At 39.2% G+C, this 19,760-nt stretch overlaps 2 protein-coding genes across 2 annotated transcripts in view; one reads left to right on the forward strand and one right to left on the reverse strand.

Moving 5' to 3' along the window:
- Positions 1–3,161: 3,161 nt before the first annotated feature.
- On the forward strand, positions 3,162–4,857 carry LOC121401400 (ovarian cancer G-protein coupled receptor 1-like). The gene is made up of 2 exons (XM_041586002.1): positions 3,162–3,260; positions 3,577–4,857. Exon 2 carries the CDS (start codon positions 3,591–3,593, stop codon positions 4,554–4,556), a length of 966 nt encoding a protein of 321 aa, XP_041441936.1. The 5' UTR covers positions 3,162–3,260; positions 3,577–3,590; the 3' UTR covers positions 4,557–4,857.
- A 3,001-nt stretch (positions 4,858–7,858) lies between these two features.
- Positions 7,859–19,760, reverse strand: part of LOC121394448 — a 31,608-nt gene continuing 19,706 nt past the window's right edge. The window contains exons 10-14 of the mRNA XM_041565454.1: positions 19,203–19,230; positions 18,606–18,644; positions 16,869–16,924; positions 14,731–14,771; positions 7,859–8,802 (exon numbers count right to left, since the gene is read on the reverse strand). Coding sequence (XP_041421388.1) covers positions 8,692–8,802; positions 14,731–14,771; positions 16,869–16,924; positions 18,606–18,644; positions 19,203–19,230 — 275 coding nt within the window. The 3' untranslated portion in view covers positions 7,859–8,691. The remainder of the gene's footprint in view (positions 8,803–14,730; positions 14,772–16,868; positions 16,925–18,605; positions 18,645–19,202; positions 19,231–19,760) is intronic.

The raw sequence follows: 19,760 nt of genomic DNA on the forward strand, positions 1-19,760 counted from the left end.
TTTTGTATTATAATAAATAAAGTACCCCCAGTTGCAAAATATTAGATATTAGATATTAGAAGTTACCACGGAGTTCCATGACCTGTATAAAAGCACTCGGCCTTCAGCCTCGTGTTTTTATATGGTCATGAAACTACTCGGTAACTTATAATATCCTTATAATTTAAAGGAGGGGGTATTTTATTCACTATATAAAGCCAGTAACCCTAGGGTTAAGTGATTAACAGTAAATGCATAGAGAGTGCATTGCAAGAGTACCACAGAGAAACTTTAATTTGTAAACATCAATTCAGGTTGTCCAGGCTGCGGACCATACGTTTGTCAAGGCCCCCTCATAGTGTGGGCTACTTTAACAAGAACAGCCTAATCATTTGTGATATTTGCTGCCAGTCTGCCATATAAATTTCACTGTATTATTCTATCTACTGGAAGAGTATGACAGTACTTATGATATGGCTTAGCTGAGTGAGAATTGGTCAAGCTAGAGGAAGTTCAATGTTTTAGTTGAAGCAATTGCCAAGTGGATGAGACAGATTTTAAATTCTGCCAAATAAATAGTATAAGACAGAACAACAAGCACTACATACAGACAGTCAATAAATAGAAATAGAAAAAACTTGACATATGTGACAATGACGTGCCCTCCAAGATACCTATGACTACCTTGAGATTATGGAGGCACCTGCCCGAGATGCCCAAAACCAACAAAGCCCCTGGGGCCCACCAGGATATTAAATTGAATGGCAAATATTTGGATTTCAGAGATGTCAACTCACCACATGACTTCAGGGAGATAACGATCCACTCCAGATCTTTCTGAGACTTTATTTCATGTTACCTTAGGGAAAAGAGGAATTTAGGCTTAATAAAATCCCGGACTGTATTTTTTATCTCCCCTTGACATGAAGTTGTTTGACATCTCTTAAATCTACTAGGTTATTTTAAGTATCTGTCTCTTTATGATTGGGTTGGCTGGTTACTTGGCAAAGGTTGCTTGTTTAGGGATCTTCACAGTCTCACCACAGAGCAGCAGGCCAAGTTTTTTTTATAACGGTCTTATATTATACACAGGGATCTCACCTTATTTTGTTTCAGGGAATCCTGTGAAACCGGTGAGTGATGACATAAGTAAATATTTCACTGACAAAGTACATTTGTTTATTATAAAAGAGGAACTCCCCTGATTGAGTTACTTTAATTAAAAAAAATTATAAAGGTCCATATAAAAGAAATGATCCCAGTTTAATATGTTCAAACTGTGAGTGTTTAAATTTTCAAGGGGGGTTGTGACTTTTTTTCTTCTTTGTTTTTCTTATCGAAGCAAAATAAACTTATAAGCTTTCTTTGTTCAAAGGGTTAACATTTAACATTAGCTGACATAATTAGAAAGAAAAGAAACCTTATATACAATGAATACCGCAGGCTGCCTGACTGCACGTAATTTGTGGGGATGATATAGTCATTGATAAGAGGAAGTGGCTATGAACTTTCAGTAGCATCAGAACACTTGACAACAAAACACGAGCAACAGAACAACAGGTATGAGATCTATTATTTCTATATACAGTGAAACCTTGAATTTATATCCCCCGGATTTTAAGTTTTCCCTCATTTTACATTGTTCTTTTGTGGTACCACCTATATATTATACATAGTACATTTCCCTGATTTTACATTTTCCTGGATTCTACACAGTTTTTTCTGGTCCCCTGAAAAACATAAAATTGGGGTCCAAATATATATATATATATATATATATATATATATATATTGGTCTTGTTGCTTTGGTACTGGATTGTGCGAATGTTACTCCTCTTTTTAAATTACAAATATATCACAATAACATTCATGCTAGGAATATTTTAAGGGGAACACTGTGAAAATGAACATTAAACGTAAGCTTCATCATACTGAAATTAGAAACTTTCTAAGTAAAATCAATTGAAAAGTCTGTACCGGTTCAAGTTTATCTTCACTATCCCGCTCTCAGCATCTGTTTCTCTTCATTCTCTCTCTTCGTGCAGCAGTTGGGTGTCCAATATTCATTGACAGTTAGTTCCAATATACTGTATCTTATAGGGTGGACTCCCTTTCCTAGAAAAATGTATTAGATCTCACTCAAATAACCAACTGCAGCACAAACAAAATGTAACTAAATGACTGGCTGGCACAAATGCTGCATGTAGAGAGAGAGAGAGAGAGAGAGAGAGAGAGAGAGAGAGAGAGAGAGAGAGAGAGAGAGATTTTGGGTGATTTTGAATGATGGAGCTTGAATAAATCTTCTAGGCAAAATGAGTCCCCCCCAAGTGCTGTATTAGACTGTCATAATCAGACACCCAGCTCCTGCATGAAGACAGAATGAAGAGAAACAGAAGCTGTGAGGAAGAGAGTGAAAAGTAACTTGATTATTTCAGAAACAGGTCAGAATATTTAATTAATTATACTTGTTCCTGGCTGCAGTAGCCTTAGCTTATATTCTGACTCCCTCTCTGCTATGACAAGCACAGCCACAATAACAGAACAAAATGCAAAGCAGCGTCTTTTTACTTCTATATAACCAAGAACTGAAAGTAAACAGAAGTAACTGATAATGGGAAGCTGAATTTTCCAAAAGGAGAGAAGAGTTCTGCATTTACAAGGTATTCTCTGTAGCACTCAATTTTTTCCAACACTAATCCCCATGTATATGGTAAGATAACATACTGATAAACTATTCTGCAAAATACAACACACAAGGGACGCAACTACAGAGGAAGCAGACCCTGTGGCTGCAGGGAGTGTAGACGGCGCAGTAAGGCCTTAATTATGAGCAATTTCAATATATCTTGGTGAAATTGGCCAATTTAGCAAGTAGTTTTGGAGCATTGAATTTGCTATAGGGCCCAGGAACTAGTTATGCCACTGGAACCCTGGATCAGTATTTCACATGATGTAATATCTAATATATTTATGAGAGTGTAAACCACCACTCATATCACACACAGTAAATGATTTTATATGTTTTACACATTATATTATTCATGTTGTAATATCATAGACGTTAAAGAGATTCTGTCATGATTTTTATGGTTTACTTTTTATTTCTAAATTACGTACATTGCAAATAATTCACTCTGCTATTGAAAATGTTATTCTTGAACCAACAAATGTTTTTTATTCAGCTGTAATATTGGTGTGGAGGCAGCCATCTCAGTGCATTGTGCCTGATCCTGAGGATTGAGAAGGAGCTAGCACTTCATGATGGAACTGCATTGAGACAGGTATTGTTTCTCCCCTTCCTAATTGTATTATACCCCAACATAGGTCGTTTTTACAGTGCTAAACAAGCAGGAAAAAAGCAGAGGTTTTCCTGTTTAAGTGCTATTCTCATGTCTACCACTAGGCAAGGAGCAATTTTAGCAATGCAAACACATCCTTCAGCAGAGGTGTCAGATAGCTGCTATCTGTTTAGGTGTTAGTAAAAATGCAAATTCAAGAAAATGCCATTTCATAGTAATATTGGGACTGCATTTTGAGGACCTCAGATGTATCACAATATCAGACGAAGAAGTCTTAAATATCGTCTTCTTTCCACAGATGCCTGATGCAGGATGTCCGTAGGAATTCATTTGACTACCACCTCCCTGCTCATCACACATATCCCAGACTCATCTTTAGTTCCGCTGTCTTGCAGCTCTGGCTCCGAAGAGTGCCCCCCAGTGCTTTCATGTCTGTACATTGGCATCTCTGTAGTTGCCCTGCCACTTAACATTCTGGTGGTGTGGGCTATATGGCCTCAGGTCAGAGGTTCCTATGGGCTTTCAGTTTTTGTAATTAGTCTTCTATTGGCCAGCCTTATGGAATCTGCTGTCCTAGCCTTTGGAGCAGCGTATACCTCTGGCATCTTGAAATTGGGATCTCTTGCTTGTTCTATTGTCTTTGTTATCCCAGGTTTTACACGAAGGATTGCAACAACATTTGTGGTCTGCATGTTTGTTTTACGTTATTTAGCAGTGGCACATCCAATAAAATACCGTAAATTCTGTTTGGGATGGATAAGGTGGTTAATCAGCCTTTTTGTGTGGTTGATCGCCATTGTACTTTCCATAGTTGAAACATATTTAATAACAGGCAAAACAAATCTTTGTTTCCCTGACTACAACATGGAACCAGAAACAGCCATTTTGGATCTGCTTTTTTCATTCCTCTTTGGCCTGATCCCTTTAGTGATCCTAACAACCTTCTGGGTTCTAATCTGTTGTGCCCTGAAAAACTCTCCATCTGTTACCACTGGCCAACAGACAAGGATCAGAACCCTGCTCATGCTGGTTGTGCTTGGTTTTGCACTGTTCTTTGGTCCAATCAATGGGATTCAAGGATACCAAAGCATTCTTCTTTTATTTGGCCAATCTCCAAGTCTGCTGAAGAAGGATTTGCTCCTTCCATACCAGATACTATTTACCCTCAACGGTTTTTCTTTAATTTTGCCTCCACTTTTCTATGCCTACAGCTGTGGTGAAGTCAAAGAAAGACTAAAAGGTCTTTTTAGCAAATGCAACAGGGATGCATGTGAATAAAACTGTATGCTGCAAAAGCTAAACTGAAAAACGTGTAAGAAAAATAACAATTGGATTGAGATTGCTCTAAAATAAAATACTTTGTGGTTAAAGACCGAGATTATTGAAGATGTGTCCAGACAGAAAATAATGTTTATTGGAGGTTGGTGGAGACAGCACTACTTATTTCTATCCAACAGGCCAGCTAAATGGACAAAATTTATGAATTTATAGTCACATAATAATACCTTGAATACTTGATCCATTAGTATGGATACACATTTAGGGGGTTATTTACTAAACTCTGGTCAGGCTTTTTGGGGCGAAACTCGAATTTTTCATTTTTTTTAAACCTCAAATTTTTCAAGATTTGAAGATCAAAGCCCAATTCTGCAAAAAGCCCGAATCCAAACATTCTCCATGTTAGACCTGCTGAGGTTGTGTATAAGTCAAAGGCAGAGGTCCCTATCCTATTTTGAAGCTACTGTGGTCTGAGCTGGAATTAGCCCAAAAAGTCGACCTTTTTGGACTTTTCTGGCAAAAATACAAAAAATCCAGGTTCTCTGAAGAAAACCTGAAAAAATTTAGCGATTTGTGAAAAAACCCTGAAAAAATTGTATGATTCGGGTTTCGTTTGATTCTGAGATTTTACCTGAACCGATTAAATCGAATTCTTTACATAATAAATAGGATAAAATTGGATATGGAGGTTTGGTTGTGCTTTTTTTATTTAAAATTAGATAAATTCGAACTTTAGTAAATAACCCCCTGCATGATGTTTTCATGGAAAAAAAAAACGAACAATTGCGAATTATATAGTTACAAAGATTTGTAAGAAGTTGCTTTAAACTAACCAACCGATGATACAATATAATATCTATTTAAAGATGTCCCTGGAAAGCAGCATAGTGTGGGAACGTTCGGCTCCTCAAACGGTGTCGTAACTTCGACAACTCTACTTCAATATAGACGCATCTCAAATAAAACAAAAAACAACTTTTTCACGAATTTGCTCTCCAGTGGAATGTTTGTTCAATGAGACAACATATCCAAGACACCCTGTGTAATTCCACATTTATAAACACTGCATGAAGATTTTAGGGGTGATTTGCAAAGTGCAGGATTGCAGACACAGTGGAAATAATGGGCAAAAACCACCATGTTTTTTTGCCTCTCCTGCACAGCCATACCCCAAATGTAAGTGCTCTGTTACTTTTGTCTGTGGTCATAGTAAAAGACTGCTTTTTGTTCATCCTTTTGTGTAGCCACTGATAATTGCGGTAAAATACATTTTGGTATATACTGCTATATTGCTAGCACTTTTGACACCTACGATAAAAAAAACCCAATAAATAAATAAATAAATACTCCAATTTGTAGCAAGTAATGATTTTTAAGATCAAGAAACATGCAGCTAGTTCACACGCATGGACTCTAGCAGTGCACTATAAATATTCTACACTGCTGTTTATAGTTTTTTTATAGAAGGGAATATTAATGATCATACTGTATCCAGAAAATTAAGTTAACCTGAACATTTTGATATGTAGCTACATGGAGAATCTCATCCAAATAGACAGACTTGACAGTTTTCTTTTGTTAAAGGCGGGTTTGGTTGCAGCTTAATGTGTGACATTATAACTGTGGATAATATAAAGGGTCTATGCAAATACCCTGTGTACAGGCTTATTCATCAATACATTTGAAGTAAAAATTGCATAATAGGGTTTGAATGGAGGTTTTCTTTTTCAGGTGTGAATAAGTCAGTCCAAATGAAGCTGTGAAATACTTTCATAGTTAAATAGTTATATTGGGGTTAAAAAAAAAAAAATCTGTCACCCTTATGTGTATCCCTGACTCATATTAGGAAAGGAAAAAACATTGCTGCTCGTGGCTGATTCTTCACCAGATATATCCTAATGGCAGGTATCTTGATTTTTAGAAAATGAGAAAGTGCTGTTAAAGTGGACCTGTCACCCAGCCACAAAAATCTGTATAATAAAGTCCTTTTCAAATTAAACATGAAATCCAATTCCTATTTTTTATTAAAGCATTCATAGCTGTTGTAAGCTCATTTAAAAATCTCAGCTGTCAATCAAATATTGTCTGCTCCTCCTCTATGCCACGGGCATAGAGGCGGGACAAACAATTACTTTCACTTTCCATTCAGCACTTCCTAAATGTCACTGCTCTCCACATATTCCCCCATTCTCTTCACCATTTAATTGTGTAGCCAGGGCATGGGGATGGACATCAGGTCCCCCATTCTGGTGCACAAACAATATTCTGAGCTGATGCAAGACTTGCCTTAATAACAGTGTCCACAAAATGGCTCCTGCCTGCTTGCTATAATTTTGAAATCCCAGACTGAAGGAAACAAGATTCAAATAATTTATATAGTGTAATTAAAGTTCATTTTGCTTGACTAATGTGATAAAAAGTATTTTGAATAATTTTTTTTGGTGACGGGTCCCCTTTAACAAATGTAATACATTGCTGGCTCATGGATTGTATAATGTAAACATTGAAGGCATATTGGATATGGCATTTGGATCATCTAAAAAATAGGATATGTACCTGTGAATTCTTAAATTTGATGAATGTGAGACTTTCTTTGTCTCAGCAACTGTTAGTATGGTAGCACCCAAGTTCATTTTTACCCTGATCAAGTTCTTTACTATCCCCGTTTCCAGTTAGGTACTTATAATGTAGGAGGGTCAATTAATAACTCATTGGTCCAGCAGAAAGGCAGAACAGTGACAAGACTAAGTACCAGTACTTTGTGCTGTCAAAGAGTTAAATCCCAGAGTTAGCTGGCCCAAACAGAGGAGCTAACGGATGGATCAATGGGGTATCTGGAGTAAAGGATAAGTGTTATATCATAAGAACAGTAAGACCAGTGTGTGCACATAGTTTGTTGAAAATGGAGATAAAGGAGGTCCATAGTCAGAGAGTGAAGACATGAGGGCAGCCAGATTCAGAGCCTAAATGGATCCCCAGTCAAGGGAATCAGGAGTTCGAGGGGCAGTTGCATAGAAACAGAGCAAGTGAGAATGGCTAGTACATTTAGGTCCAATAGTAGTTGCAGGGGATTGCATGTATCCTGGGGCTAGTGGGGCAGGTTCACAAGTTATTAGCAGAACTGTAGCTGTGCAGAACTAGTCAGTGAGTGTGGTGATGATCGAGAGCCGCAACATTGCAAAATGACCAGTTAGGCTGAAGGCAAGGTTATAATGCAGTGAGAGTGGTACTAGTGTGACGCCTAGCTGAAGTAATTTCAATCTCAGCATTGAACAGTGTGGAAAAAGAATTTTAGAAGCAGACATGTCTAAAGGGTTTTTTATTTTTATTACAAGGGTCTGTTGAGGTGTGCATCTAAGTGGGATGTTAAGGTAAAGATTATTTTTGAACAATACATCACTGTCAGCTGGTTATGCAGCGGAATATAGTCTGTGGTTAAAAAATTGTGAGACTGTGAATAACCGTTTCTCTCATGGAAACAACAGTAGGCTGGTGGTCATCACGGCAAGGGGAAATAGCAATAAAAGAAGCAAGAAACAAAACGATTTGTTCTGTAGGCTCAGCTTTGTGCAGAGCATTGGCAAATCTCACCTCAGTCTGATGCATTTATCTGCTGTACTTTTAAAATCACCTGTGGGCAATTATTCATTCAAGGACCAATAAAAAAAACATCCTCCCCCAGCTGTAGTCTTTGTTAGGCTTTGAAATAAGGAGCAATTAATTATACAGAGGGTTTCTCAGTTCTTATGAAAAAAAGGTGCTAGACTGCACTTACTGAACGGCTTGTGACGTATTTAGATGCAACAGTCTTTCCATTTATACTTTGAAAACCCATCCTGGATATCATTTTTTATCTCTGGATTATGGGTCAGATTCAGTTCAGTTTGTCATAACAGAATTAAGAATATGCACATTTTCTGTTCCTTACTTTGGAACACAGATTTTTCCAAAATTTACTCAGCTCTAAACCCTGCAATATCATTTTATCACTTATGTTTAGCCTCAACCCCCCCCCCCCCTTTTTGGGTGGGGTGCGGGTGATGACTAAACCAATGTATTTTCTGTTTGTATAATCAGTATCTACCATTCAATGAGGTAAAATAATAAAACGCATCCTGTTGCCTGCAGGTGATATTTAGATAAATGTTGATCCATAGTGAGGCTCCTGTAAGGAGAGGTCTTTCGATTTTCTTGAAAGAGTTTTGAATGTTGACAGCTTGAAAGCGGTTCCTACGTCATCTTCATCCTGTTGAAAGAACAAGAAATTAAATACTGGTGACACTATGACTGTTTTACATTTCTTGTATTAACTACTAAATAAGTGTAACGTCACAATTCTTGCATTCTACAACCACTCATTCCTTCAATAAGTCATAATATACATACTATTCACATATATGTTACTGTAAATCCATTGGAATTTATGCGATTATTTTATATATTTTATTTTATCGTGCAAATGGTCCTAGTAAAGTAAATAAACAAAAGGTCCATTACCCATGCGGAGTATATCCCCCCTTTATATATTAGCAATACAATACTGCTCCCTCACTGCCCTTAGTTGCCCTAGCTGTACTTTCCTTGTAATACAGTTGTACATAATTGACCTTATGGGGCAGATTTATCAAGGGTCGAATTTCGAAGTGCAAAAAACGTTGAAATCCGACCATTGAATAGGCTATTTCAATATTCGAAGTCGAATTCGTAGGATTTTTAAGATCGTACGATCGTACTTCGAATTTAAAAATTCGAACAATTTAATCGTACGATCGTACGATTTTACTTCGACTTCTAACAACGTAGCCAAACAGGTTCCAGGAGGTCCCCATAGGCTAACATAGCAATTCGGCCAGTTTCAGATGGCGAAGTCGAAGTTTTTTGAAAGAGCAAATACTTTGATTATCGAAATGGTCGAATAGTTGAAGCATATTCACTTCGAATCTAAGTCAAAGTCAAATTTGGCCTATTCGATGGTCGAAGTACCCAAAAATGACTTCGAAATTCGAAGTTTTTCAATTCGAATATTCAATTCAAATTCACTTCGACCCTTAATAAATGTGCCCCTATGTATTATCTTGGCTTTGTCAGTAGTTGTTTTAACACAAATGCTTTATTATCACATCCACAAAATCAGCACACATCGCATATTGAAATGAAACGTGGAATGGCACATACAATGACCAGCATTGAAATATTGCTACGCATTGTGAACATTAAACAGAAAACTGTAAATCTCTCACAACTGTGTCTCCTCATTCGAACAACAGCTCTACAGGGTGTCTAGATTCGACTGGGTAGCCACATAAAAGGAAGAACAAAACATAAAAAGGGGGGGTTAGAGAAGGAAAGGGAAGGAAAAGAGAAAAAAAAAAAAAAAGGGAGGGTCGCAAGAGCAGAGAGGGCCTAGGGCGGATCTACCTGGATAGAATTAGTCCTATAGAGCTGCCACGGCAGCCAAATTTTAGTATGCAGATCTCTTTTATCTTCCAGAGTAGCAGCCATCTCTTCCATACGCTCACTGGAAGAAAGTAGGGTGATAAAGTCCGCAAGATCATAATCAGAATCAAGTTTCCATTTCCTAGCAATGATCGTAGCAGCTGCTGTAAAAATGTGGAACAGCAATTTTCTCATAATGGGAGTAGAATCCGGTGGGGCTGCATGAAGGAGTGCTATCTCCGGTTTGATGGGTATTATCCAACCTAAATGGGTCTTGATCCAATCAAAAATCAAAGTCCAAAACCTACGAACTTTCCGGCACTCCCACCACATATGTAACAGAGTACCTGTGTCAGCACAACCCCTCCAGCATTGTGGGCTATAGGTGGGGTTGATACGACCAATCTTAGCGGGTGTCAGGTGCCATCTGAGGAGAATTTTCTTACTGAGTTCAATATGGTTGGTGCACCGAGTCGCGCCCTTAGAGGCCGAAAAAATCAAGTCCCACTCTTTTGGTGCAAGACTGATATTGAGATCCTGTTCCCATCGCAGCTGAAACAATAGTTTCTGATCTGGGACCTTCTGTAAAAGCATTTTGTAACAGTCCGATAGCACTCCTTTGCCATACCTGCTCGATCTGCATAAGTGTTCCATTAAGGTAAGAGGCCTGATGGACCGGTAGGTCGGTAACTGTGTCTGCATCAGGTGACAGATTTGCAGCCAAGGGTATCTAGCCTGCTCTTGCAAGCCATATTTCTTTTGTAAGTCCTCAAAGGATCTCCAAGTGTTGGCGAAGTAGAGGTCACCCAAATTCCTAATACCCTTAGCTTGCCATTCCCCTAAATGAATGAGCGGAACCAAACGTTTAAGTGCCGTGATAGGGGTGAGTTGAGAGGGGAAAGTTCCAAACTGAAATTTCTTACAATGAGCGTCCCAGGTATGAAGTAGTAGTTTAGTCGTCGGTAAGGCTGCAGGCGTAGCCGGCCTGGAAGCCCGAGGAAGCCAGATCAAATCCGCTAGGGAGTGGCCAGCTAGAAAATGGGATTCCAAATCCACCCAAGATTTACAGCCAGGATCGCTATGCATTCTAACCACATTTTCAAGAAGGGCCGCCTTGTGGTATAGGGAGACATTGGGAAATCCTAAACCCCCTGAGTGTGTAGGGTAATGTAATGTATGCAAGGCCAATCTGGGTTTCTTACCCTTCCACACGAAAGCTTGAAGAGCCTTTTGGAGATCTTTAATATATTTGGGCGGTAGGTAGACCTGTAAGGTGCGAAAGAGATAAAGGATACGAGGGAGAATGGTCATCTTAATTGTAGCTATACGGCCCAACCAGGAAAGCTCAAACTTTTGCCATTTGGTGCAGTCAGACTTAATAGAGGTCAGAAGTGAAGGAAAATTTAACTGGTAAGCGTGGTGGAGAGTCTTGGGAATCTTAACCCCCAAATAAGATATATAGTCGTCCCTCCATTCAAATCGGTATTCCTGCTTTAAAGTCGCGACCAAGTCATGGGGAATGCCAATGGGGAGGGCTTGAGTCTTACTACAATTGATTTTATAATGGGAAACATTTTGGAAATCCCGCAGTTCCGCAACCACACTAACTAAAGACGAGGTCGGGCTCGTTAGGGTGAGGACTATATCATCCGCGAACAAACCAATCTTATGCTGTTCATTCGCTACCTCAATGCCCATTATATCTTTGTGAGAGCGGATCCTCTCTGCTAGGGGTTCAACCATAAGAGCAAAGATAAGGGGTGACAGCAGGCACCCCTGTCTGGTCCCATTGGCTATGTCAAAGGCGCTCGACAGGGCCCCGGGTACTCGGACCTTCGCCGAAGGGGCAGTATAAAGGAGCACGATAGCGTTTAGAATATTCCCCCGGAGACCCACCTTCTCCAGTACTTCCCTCATGTACACCCAATTAACCCTATCGAACGCCTTTTCCGCATCCAACGAAAGCACCAGCAGGGGGAGCCTATCCCTTTCCGCAACATGGATAAGGTTTAACAATTTCCGAGTATTATCAGGGGCCTGTCTCCCCGTAACGAACCCGACCTGGTCATTCCTGACAAGTCCCGGAAGAAATGGGGACAGTCTGTTAGCTAGAATCTTGGCGTAGATTTTGACATCTGTATTCAGAAGCGCTATAGGCCTATAGTTGGCACAATTGTCAGGAGCTTTGCCTTGTTTTGGAATAGTAACTATATGGGTGGTTAGGAATTCAGAGTCGATCAAATTGTCAGAGACCCAATGATTATACAATTTTGCGAGTCGGGGAGCTAGAATAGATGAAAACAATTTATAGTAGATGTTAGGGAACCCATCCGGACCCGGTGACTTGCCCACTTTAAGATTCTTAATCGTATCTAAGATCTCAGATTCTGTTATCGGGTCATTTAAAGTCTCCAATTGTTGAGGGGAAAGAGAAGGGAGTGTAATGGTGGCAAGAAACGTACGAATTTCTGCCAATGTGGGGTTATGTTCGTGAGCCTGACCAGAGAGATTGTAGAGTCCCCTATAGTAGTCCGAAAAGGCAGCAGCAATGTCCCTGGGATTGGTAAGATGGTTACCACGATGCGTAAGGTACTTAATTCTAGACTGCGCCTGGACCTCCTTAAGTTTGTTAGCTAGCAATCTGCCAGCCTTGTTGCTTTTAGTATAATATTTCAATTTCAGCAGCTTGAGTCTGAATTCAGTTTTGGCAAGTAATAACCGGTGGAGCTGCTCCTTACATGCTGCAATTTGTTTCCGAATCGCAGCCTGTTCGGAAGGGCCCAGAGGATTCTGAAGAGAAGCCTCAAACTGTTTCAGTTGGGACTCCAAAGAACTTTGTTGGGCCTCCCTAGCGCGTTTGACCTGCTTGCTAAGATTAATCAGGGCCCCCCTAGTGTCAGTAGTTGTTTTGAATGTCAGATTGTGTAGTATATTTCAAGACATTGATAGGACACCCTTTGTCACCCTCCCTTAATCAAAACTCAGTAAATATAAAAAACAAGAATATCCGTAAGAACATGTCAGTATTACTAAAGAGCAGTGGCAAAAAATCTAGCTGGCCAAAAGTCTCCCAAAGTCACCCCAATTCAGCAGTACTTACGATTCTCTGCAGTTGTGCCAGTCACGCTGGGCTGGAGATGGCACAATCCTTTCTGGAGGAATGTTTTAATTTTTAATGGAAGGATTGTGCCTCCCCCAATGCAGCGTGGCACCATAAAACCAGTGTGGCTTCATATACTCTCTGTCCCATTTATGCACCCTGCATGGTTACCCCATACTAACATTGTTTCAGTGTGTCCTGTGTTGTAGGAGATCAGAGGAAGATATTGCCAATTCCCTAGTTAATTGTTTTTTTTCCCTTCTACATTCACTTTACATAATATCAATTTTTCTTATCTATTGACAAAGACCCGTTTCATCTTGTGAGAAGAATTATACAAGTATGTGCCATCTTTCTTTTACCTAAATAGCCACCAATTTCTGTAAGTCTACAACTGTCTCAAATCAGCACTGTTAACAGACTGCACATTCCTGAAACCCATTTTCATAAAAGACTGTTTAGCTCAGCACTGTACCTTGAAATGCTCTCACATCTCATTGCCAGAAATATATTACTGGGTCCCACTGAACCCTTTTTGACAATCTCTGAACAGAGATACAGAACACAAAACAAAGACACGTAGAGGCACAGCAGAGAGGTGAAAATATCCAGACAAGATTTGAGAAGCCAGTGAAAGATTTCAGTAATGGAGCCTTAGGAAAGAGACGTAGTAAGGATCAATCCCAAGGAAATGTAGACGTTGTTCATGGGAAAAGAAAGACACACTTTACAATGACTTGAGCAAATGCATTACAAATTAAAGTACAAAGTAAAAGTAAAACTGTGGAAAAGAAGTTTAAACCAAATGGATAAATCCCTGGGTCAGTGACCTACAAGAGAGGCTGTTTGTGTAACATTGACAAAGAGTAGGTGTGTGATTGCCTTGAATAGAGGAAACTTGTCTCAGGGGGTATTCCTGCCTAGGAGGGAACTGGCTGCACATACGCATGAAGTTTTACATATATTCCTATCGTGCATATGAAACCTCAATAACCAAAGTTCCTTTTGTAAGAGGAAGTTCATTTCTTACAACAGAGGGAGTATATTACAAAAGTCATGCAACAATAAGAGTGGTGTTCTTTAACCCAGGTCCTGCACTTGACAGGTAAGAATGTGGCTCTAGTGGTTAACTTGCTACACATGGCAGAACATCCCACAAAACCCCAAACCTAGATGCCAAGCTGGGAGTGCACCACGGCTATATACGGACAAAGAGCCAAATCCTCTTATTCTAACATTTTTCATTCTCACAGCTTAACTGCATGTATTAGGCTCCTCCTGGGTACATACTCCATTTTCATTGGTTTAAAGGTTATTTGTAACTGTAATGGACACCAAAAGAAGGTAACAGAATACAGTTCTTGCCTAAATCTGTCAGATGGCTTCTGCTACACGTTTTACGGTTATCAGAGAATATACATATGCTACTTAGATTTACAAATTGATGCATTATGCAAAAGACTGGAGGTGGAAAGTTTGGGTGGAGAATTTTAACCTATGGGTACGGACAAAAAAAATGAATAAATAAAAATTAAAATAAAGTTAAAATCCAGTAACATGCCAAAGAAACAATGACCTCTATAGTGTGTGGGGGTGCGTGCATACAGTGAGGGGATAACAGATATGTATATGACATACCTTGACAGTTGCAATCGACAACGGCTTCTTATTTAGTGAATCTGTAAAAGAGAGACAGCACTACTGTGGTAAAAACAGACACTAATTTGTGCATGCATTGACCATATTCATTAAGCAGCAAAAGCAGACACTAATGCATTTTTTGTGTACCATGGAAGCGACAGAATCCCTACTCTGAACATGCGCTAACCACAACCCCTTTACTTGCAAGGTGCGCCGCATGCATTTTGAAATATTGTGTGCATTTGTATTTGCATGGACAATGCAATGACTGCAAATTCTGGGAAGAATACTTTTGAAGATTAACAGTTGGTAATTGTGCGGGCCGAAAAAGACTGGAAGTTGTCCCATGTAGCATTGGTCTAACCTTACCTTGGCCTAAATCAAACCCATATCCTTTGGGTATTGTAAGCAGTGTTTAATGGTTTGTTGCCCAAGAGTTCTGTAACTCAATTACAAATTATTTTCATCTCCTCCAAGTGACTGGTTGCTCATCACTATCCAGGGTACACACCAGCATCAGTCGCATTTCATGATACCCATTAACTTTGAATAGGGGGCGATTATGATCATTTGCTCCCCCATTTGTAGACCAAAAAACCTTCAGGAGATAAAAAGCTTGAAATCACTGTGTCTGCTATTACTGTTAAAGCCATGTGATTGTAACTCTAGACCAAGGTTCTTCAATCTTTCTTACCTTTCTTACCTGTGAGCCACATTCAAATGTTAAAAGAGTAGCAACATAAAGCATGAAAAGAGTCACAGGCTGTAATTGGCTATTTTGTAGCCCTTATGTGGTCTGTCAGAGGCTCTGTTTGGCCATGCCGCCAAAACTTGCCTCCAAGTCTGGAATTCAAAAATATGCACCTGCTTTGATGTCACTGGGAGCAACATCCAAGGAGTTGGTGAGCAACATGTTACTCATGAGCCACTGGTTGGGGATCCCTGCTGTAGACAATGGAATGTGACAATTACAGATTCAATGCATCCCTAAGTGTTGCACTTATAAGCTTTGTCAGGAAACAGTACAGAGATGCATACAAGGACTTTGTCAGACATTTCTCCAATAGTCTATAACTGCCTCTTATATGTATCATTTTGACTGCACTAAACCAATGCACATTAACAGGTAATTTGTTGCTCATTCTGCACACCCACATATATATATATATATATTGTGGGGATTTGCTCAATTGGTGGCTGCAGTGCTTGCACAACATGAAGTGAACCGCAAGTGGAGTTTGTAAACAGGACTGGGCCTGCTTGTTTATTCAGCAAAATAACACAGTTCAAGTGTAAAATGAAAACAGCTTACTTCAGCATGGCATAAATCCAAACAGTCGGGAACATTCAATGCCTCCTTACAAGCCCCAGTACCGCTCCCAATGAGTGTGGCTGGCTTGGTTTTAGGGAGCCTGATTTTTTTCAAAATGAATCAGTTAATAGTGCTGATCCAGCAGAATTCTCAAAAGAGCAAACAGATTTTTTTATATTCAATTTTGAAATCTGACATGGGGTTAGACATTTTGTCAATTTCCCAGCTGCCCCAAGTCATGTGACTTGTGTTCTGATAAACTTTAATCACTCTTTACTGCTGTACTGCAAGTTGGAGTGATATCACCCCCTCCCTTTTCCCCCCCAGCAGCCAAACAAAAGAACAATGGGAAGGTAACCAGATAACAGCTCCCTAACACAAGATAACAACTGCCTGGTAGATCTAAGAACAACACTCAATAGTAAAAACCCATGTCCCACTGAGACTCCTTCAGTTACATTGAGAAGGAAAAACAGCAGCCTGCCAGAAAGCATTTCTCTCCTAAAGTGCAGGCACAAGTCACATGACATGGGGCAGCTGGGAAATTGACAAAATGTCTAGCCCCAAGTCAGATTTCAAAATTGAATATAAAAAAATCTGATTGCTCTTTTGATTGCTGGAGAAGCACTATTAATTGAAGCGTTTTGAAAAAAACATGTTTTCCGATGACAGGATCCCTTTAAGTAGAAGAAAAACTGGATCATATGACAGCTGACACTGCAGCTTAAATGCAGAATTGATCAGACAAAGCCCAAAACTCAGTATAATAGTAAAACACACACTATTCAGTTACCAACATGTTGGCAAGGTTATGTACATTTACCTGATAGCTTAACAGTCTTGGATTTTTTTTCAGTGCTTCCATCTGAAGAAACTGGGCTGGAAAACACAACAAAAGCACACAGCCCTTCAATGTGATATGCAACAATGTATGGACACTTGAGTTGGCAGTTTGTCTGGGTAAAGTAATACTGTATAGCTGATAAACATCTCAAAATGGAGATATGGAATATGTTGCAACAAGTGGAAGGTTTCTGTTGGTTTTTGTAACCTGTAGCATTTGATTAGAATTTACTGGTCTGATTAAAAGGAAACATTTGACTGCTTGCTTTGGCACTGGAGCAAACTTTACAATTTTTTGTAGAGAGGATTGATATCTAACACATTGCTCATTCCCAAAACCAGTCTAGCATTTAACTGTGGGAGAATTGGTTGAGAAGGGTGTTTATTATTGATGTTCTGTTAAGAGGTGATTATTTACATGAAGTTCTATAGGTTTAATCCAGGGCTAGAACTAGGGGTATGCAGGGAGGGCATGTGCCTATTATGAAGTTGTGGGCTAGGGTTGCCACCTGGCCGGTAAAAATGATGGTTGATCCCAATGTTATTAATAGGGAAAAAAGATATATAGGAAGGGCTGTATTTTTTTCCAGAAAAGGTGGCAACCCTAGGTGGGGGGCATATCAAGAGGTAATGAGCCATGGACAGGAGCAGTTGGAGTGAGTAGTGAGCTGCGGGTGAGCAGTGCGGATGAGCGGTGCCATAAGGCAGGCAGGACAACAGAACACATATGGGGAATGTAATAAGAGTCGCAAAGAGCAAAACAATTTGCACAAATAAGATTAAAATTTTTCATTTCGCAATGTAATACTCTTCCTAAACTATTATTGCATTGTGAATTTTAATTGCGCATTGCCCACTTTTAAGAAGTGCTTGAAGGTGTCATACACCCATATGTAATAAAAGGCACTAAGTTTGCCCAGGAGCAGTAACCAACAGCAACCAATAAGATGATTGCTTTGAAACAGGTGACTAGTAATTATTGCCTCATTATTTATTTATGGTCTGAGGAATTATTTCAGGTAATCATTAACTGTTCCTCAAGTATTATATTTAATTGCTTTGTGTATTTGTATTTAAGTGCTTTGTGTATATGAAGTGTATTAATTATGGCCCATGCAGAGTAGCAGAGAAGTGCTACATTGCCCACATGCCTATTAAGCCTTAATGTAAAGATATTTTACAACCAAATATTTTTTGTTTTGCTCACGCTTTCTGTAGTTAAATTGTCTATCTATAATATTGGTGTTATCACTGTTTTATTTCCAATCATGGTAGCGCATTTGAAAAATGTTTCAGAGATCACCCAACAGCTTCTTCAGTGCAACATAAGGGTAATACAATCACCATTAGCCAATCACAGTGCTTCTGTGACTTTTGTAAATATCCTGCTGGAGATAAATAGAGTGCAAGGAGGCTGTATGTTTGCAGGCTGTGCATCTTTAATAAAATATGATTTATTCATTTTGTCGTTCTTCCCTTTATTTATTAGAGGTTTCTAGTTATGTACTGTATATGTTTGAAATGGCCTTTAGGGACTGCAACTGACCAATGGACACTAAATGCTAATTGGTGGTGATGGTTTGTGTAAAACCTTTATCTGTGTCACATATATATTGAGCCAAGGCCAGAATAAGTGAAAATAAAATGGGGAGGCTGCAGCGCATGCTAGATTTGTATATAAGAATAATGCAGTTAAATGTAGATAAAAAAAACTCACCATGGAAAAGGATTCCTTCGTTTGTCATTCCAATACCAGCTGGAGGAATAAAATACAAAAGAATCACAATAACACACAATGAGGCAGCTGAGGTACTGAATGGCCCTTAGTGGTGGGGAGGCCTCGTGCAATATGGTCTATGGGTGGCTCCATGATTTATATAAGTGATGATTATCTAACCTTCGTTTTAGATACAGAACAGCTGGGAGGTGTAGCTCAACAAATGAAGACTCAAGCCCCAATGACAAAAATGACAATTTTCCCACTGGCAGCTTTTAGCTGATATTAGGCCATAGTACAACTTGATCCAGAGACTGGTCTGATTCCCCTTTCAGAGTCAGCCATTTCAAAAAAGAAATGGCTGATGGATACCCATTTCCTGTAGCAGTTAGGAAGGGTTCTTTATGCCCAAAAGTTGCACTTATTGGATGTGTGTCTTTTATTAATATGTTACAAAATATAAAAATCAGTGAATTCTGGATATTAGTTAGTACAAAAGTTGATGGAAGGAAGTATAGCAAGCAGAAGAGGAAGAAGTGCATTATTAGTATGAGGCCCAAGTAGACCTTAACCAGGGCATATTAAAGCTAAACGTACCTGAAACGCCAATTGTTGAGTTTATTTTCTGAAAGTGAAGAAAATACAATGTTTGGTACAGCAACATTTAAAAGAAATGTATCAACCCCCATTTAACTTTTTGCAATTAAAAATCTGCAGAAATGTTTTACCCTTTGATATTTGTCATTTCCTCCTTTCCTGGTGAAGCCTCAGCCATGCAAAGCCTCAGCCTAATAAAGGGCCAGCTGTGATTTGAAAGGTTGCTATGTACTCTATGCCATTCATTTCATAAAGGCAATTTTCACATTGATTTCGGAGGATTTTCCTCTTTTTATAGAGCATTCGTTTTGTGTCTGTCAGTGCCACCATTATAATGGATTGGACCCTACAGCTGTCATATAATTGCCCCACCAACTCCCAGTATATTTATGGTCTATTTTTCCACATGTACTGTATAACTAAATTTAGCACAAGGAAAATTGGTCAGCACTCACCCAAACCAAACAATTTATCGAGATGATGCACGTGCAGGGTTGTCCACTCCAACCGGGTAAATATGCCAAAACGAAATCACAGCACCATCCAAAGCGTATTTTT

This window comes from Xenopus laevis, chromosome 1L (assembly GCF_017654675.1).
Source record: "Xenopus laevis strain J_2021 chromosome 1L, Xenopus_laevis_v10.1, whole genome shotgun sequence".
Lineage (NCBI taxonomy): Eukaryota > Metazoa > Chordata > Amphibia > Anura > Pipidae > Xenopus > Xenopus laevis.

Excerpts from the sequence above, each read along its gene's own strand:
- LOC121401400 (XM_041586002.1), top strand. The coding sequence starts at position 3,591 with ATGTCCGTAGGAATTCATTTGACTACCACCTCCCTGCTCATCACACAT.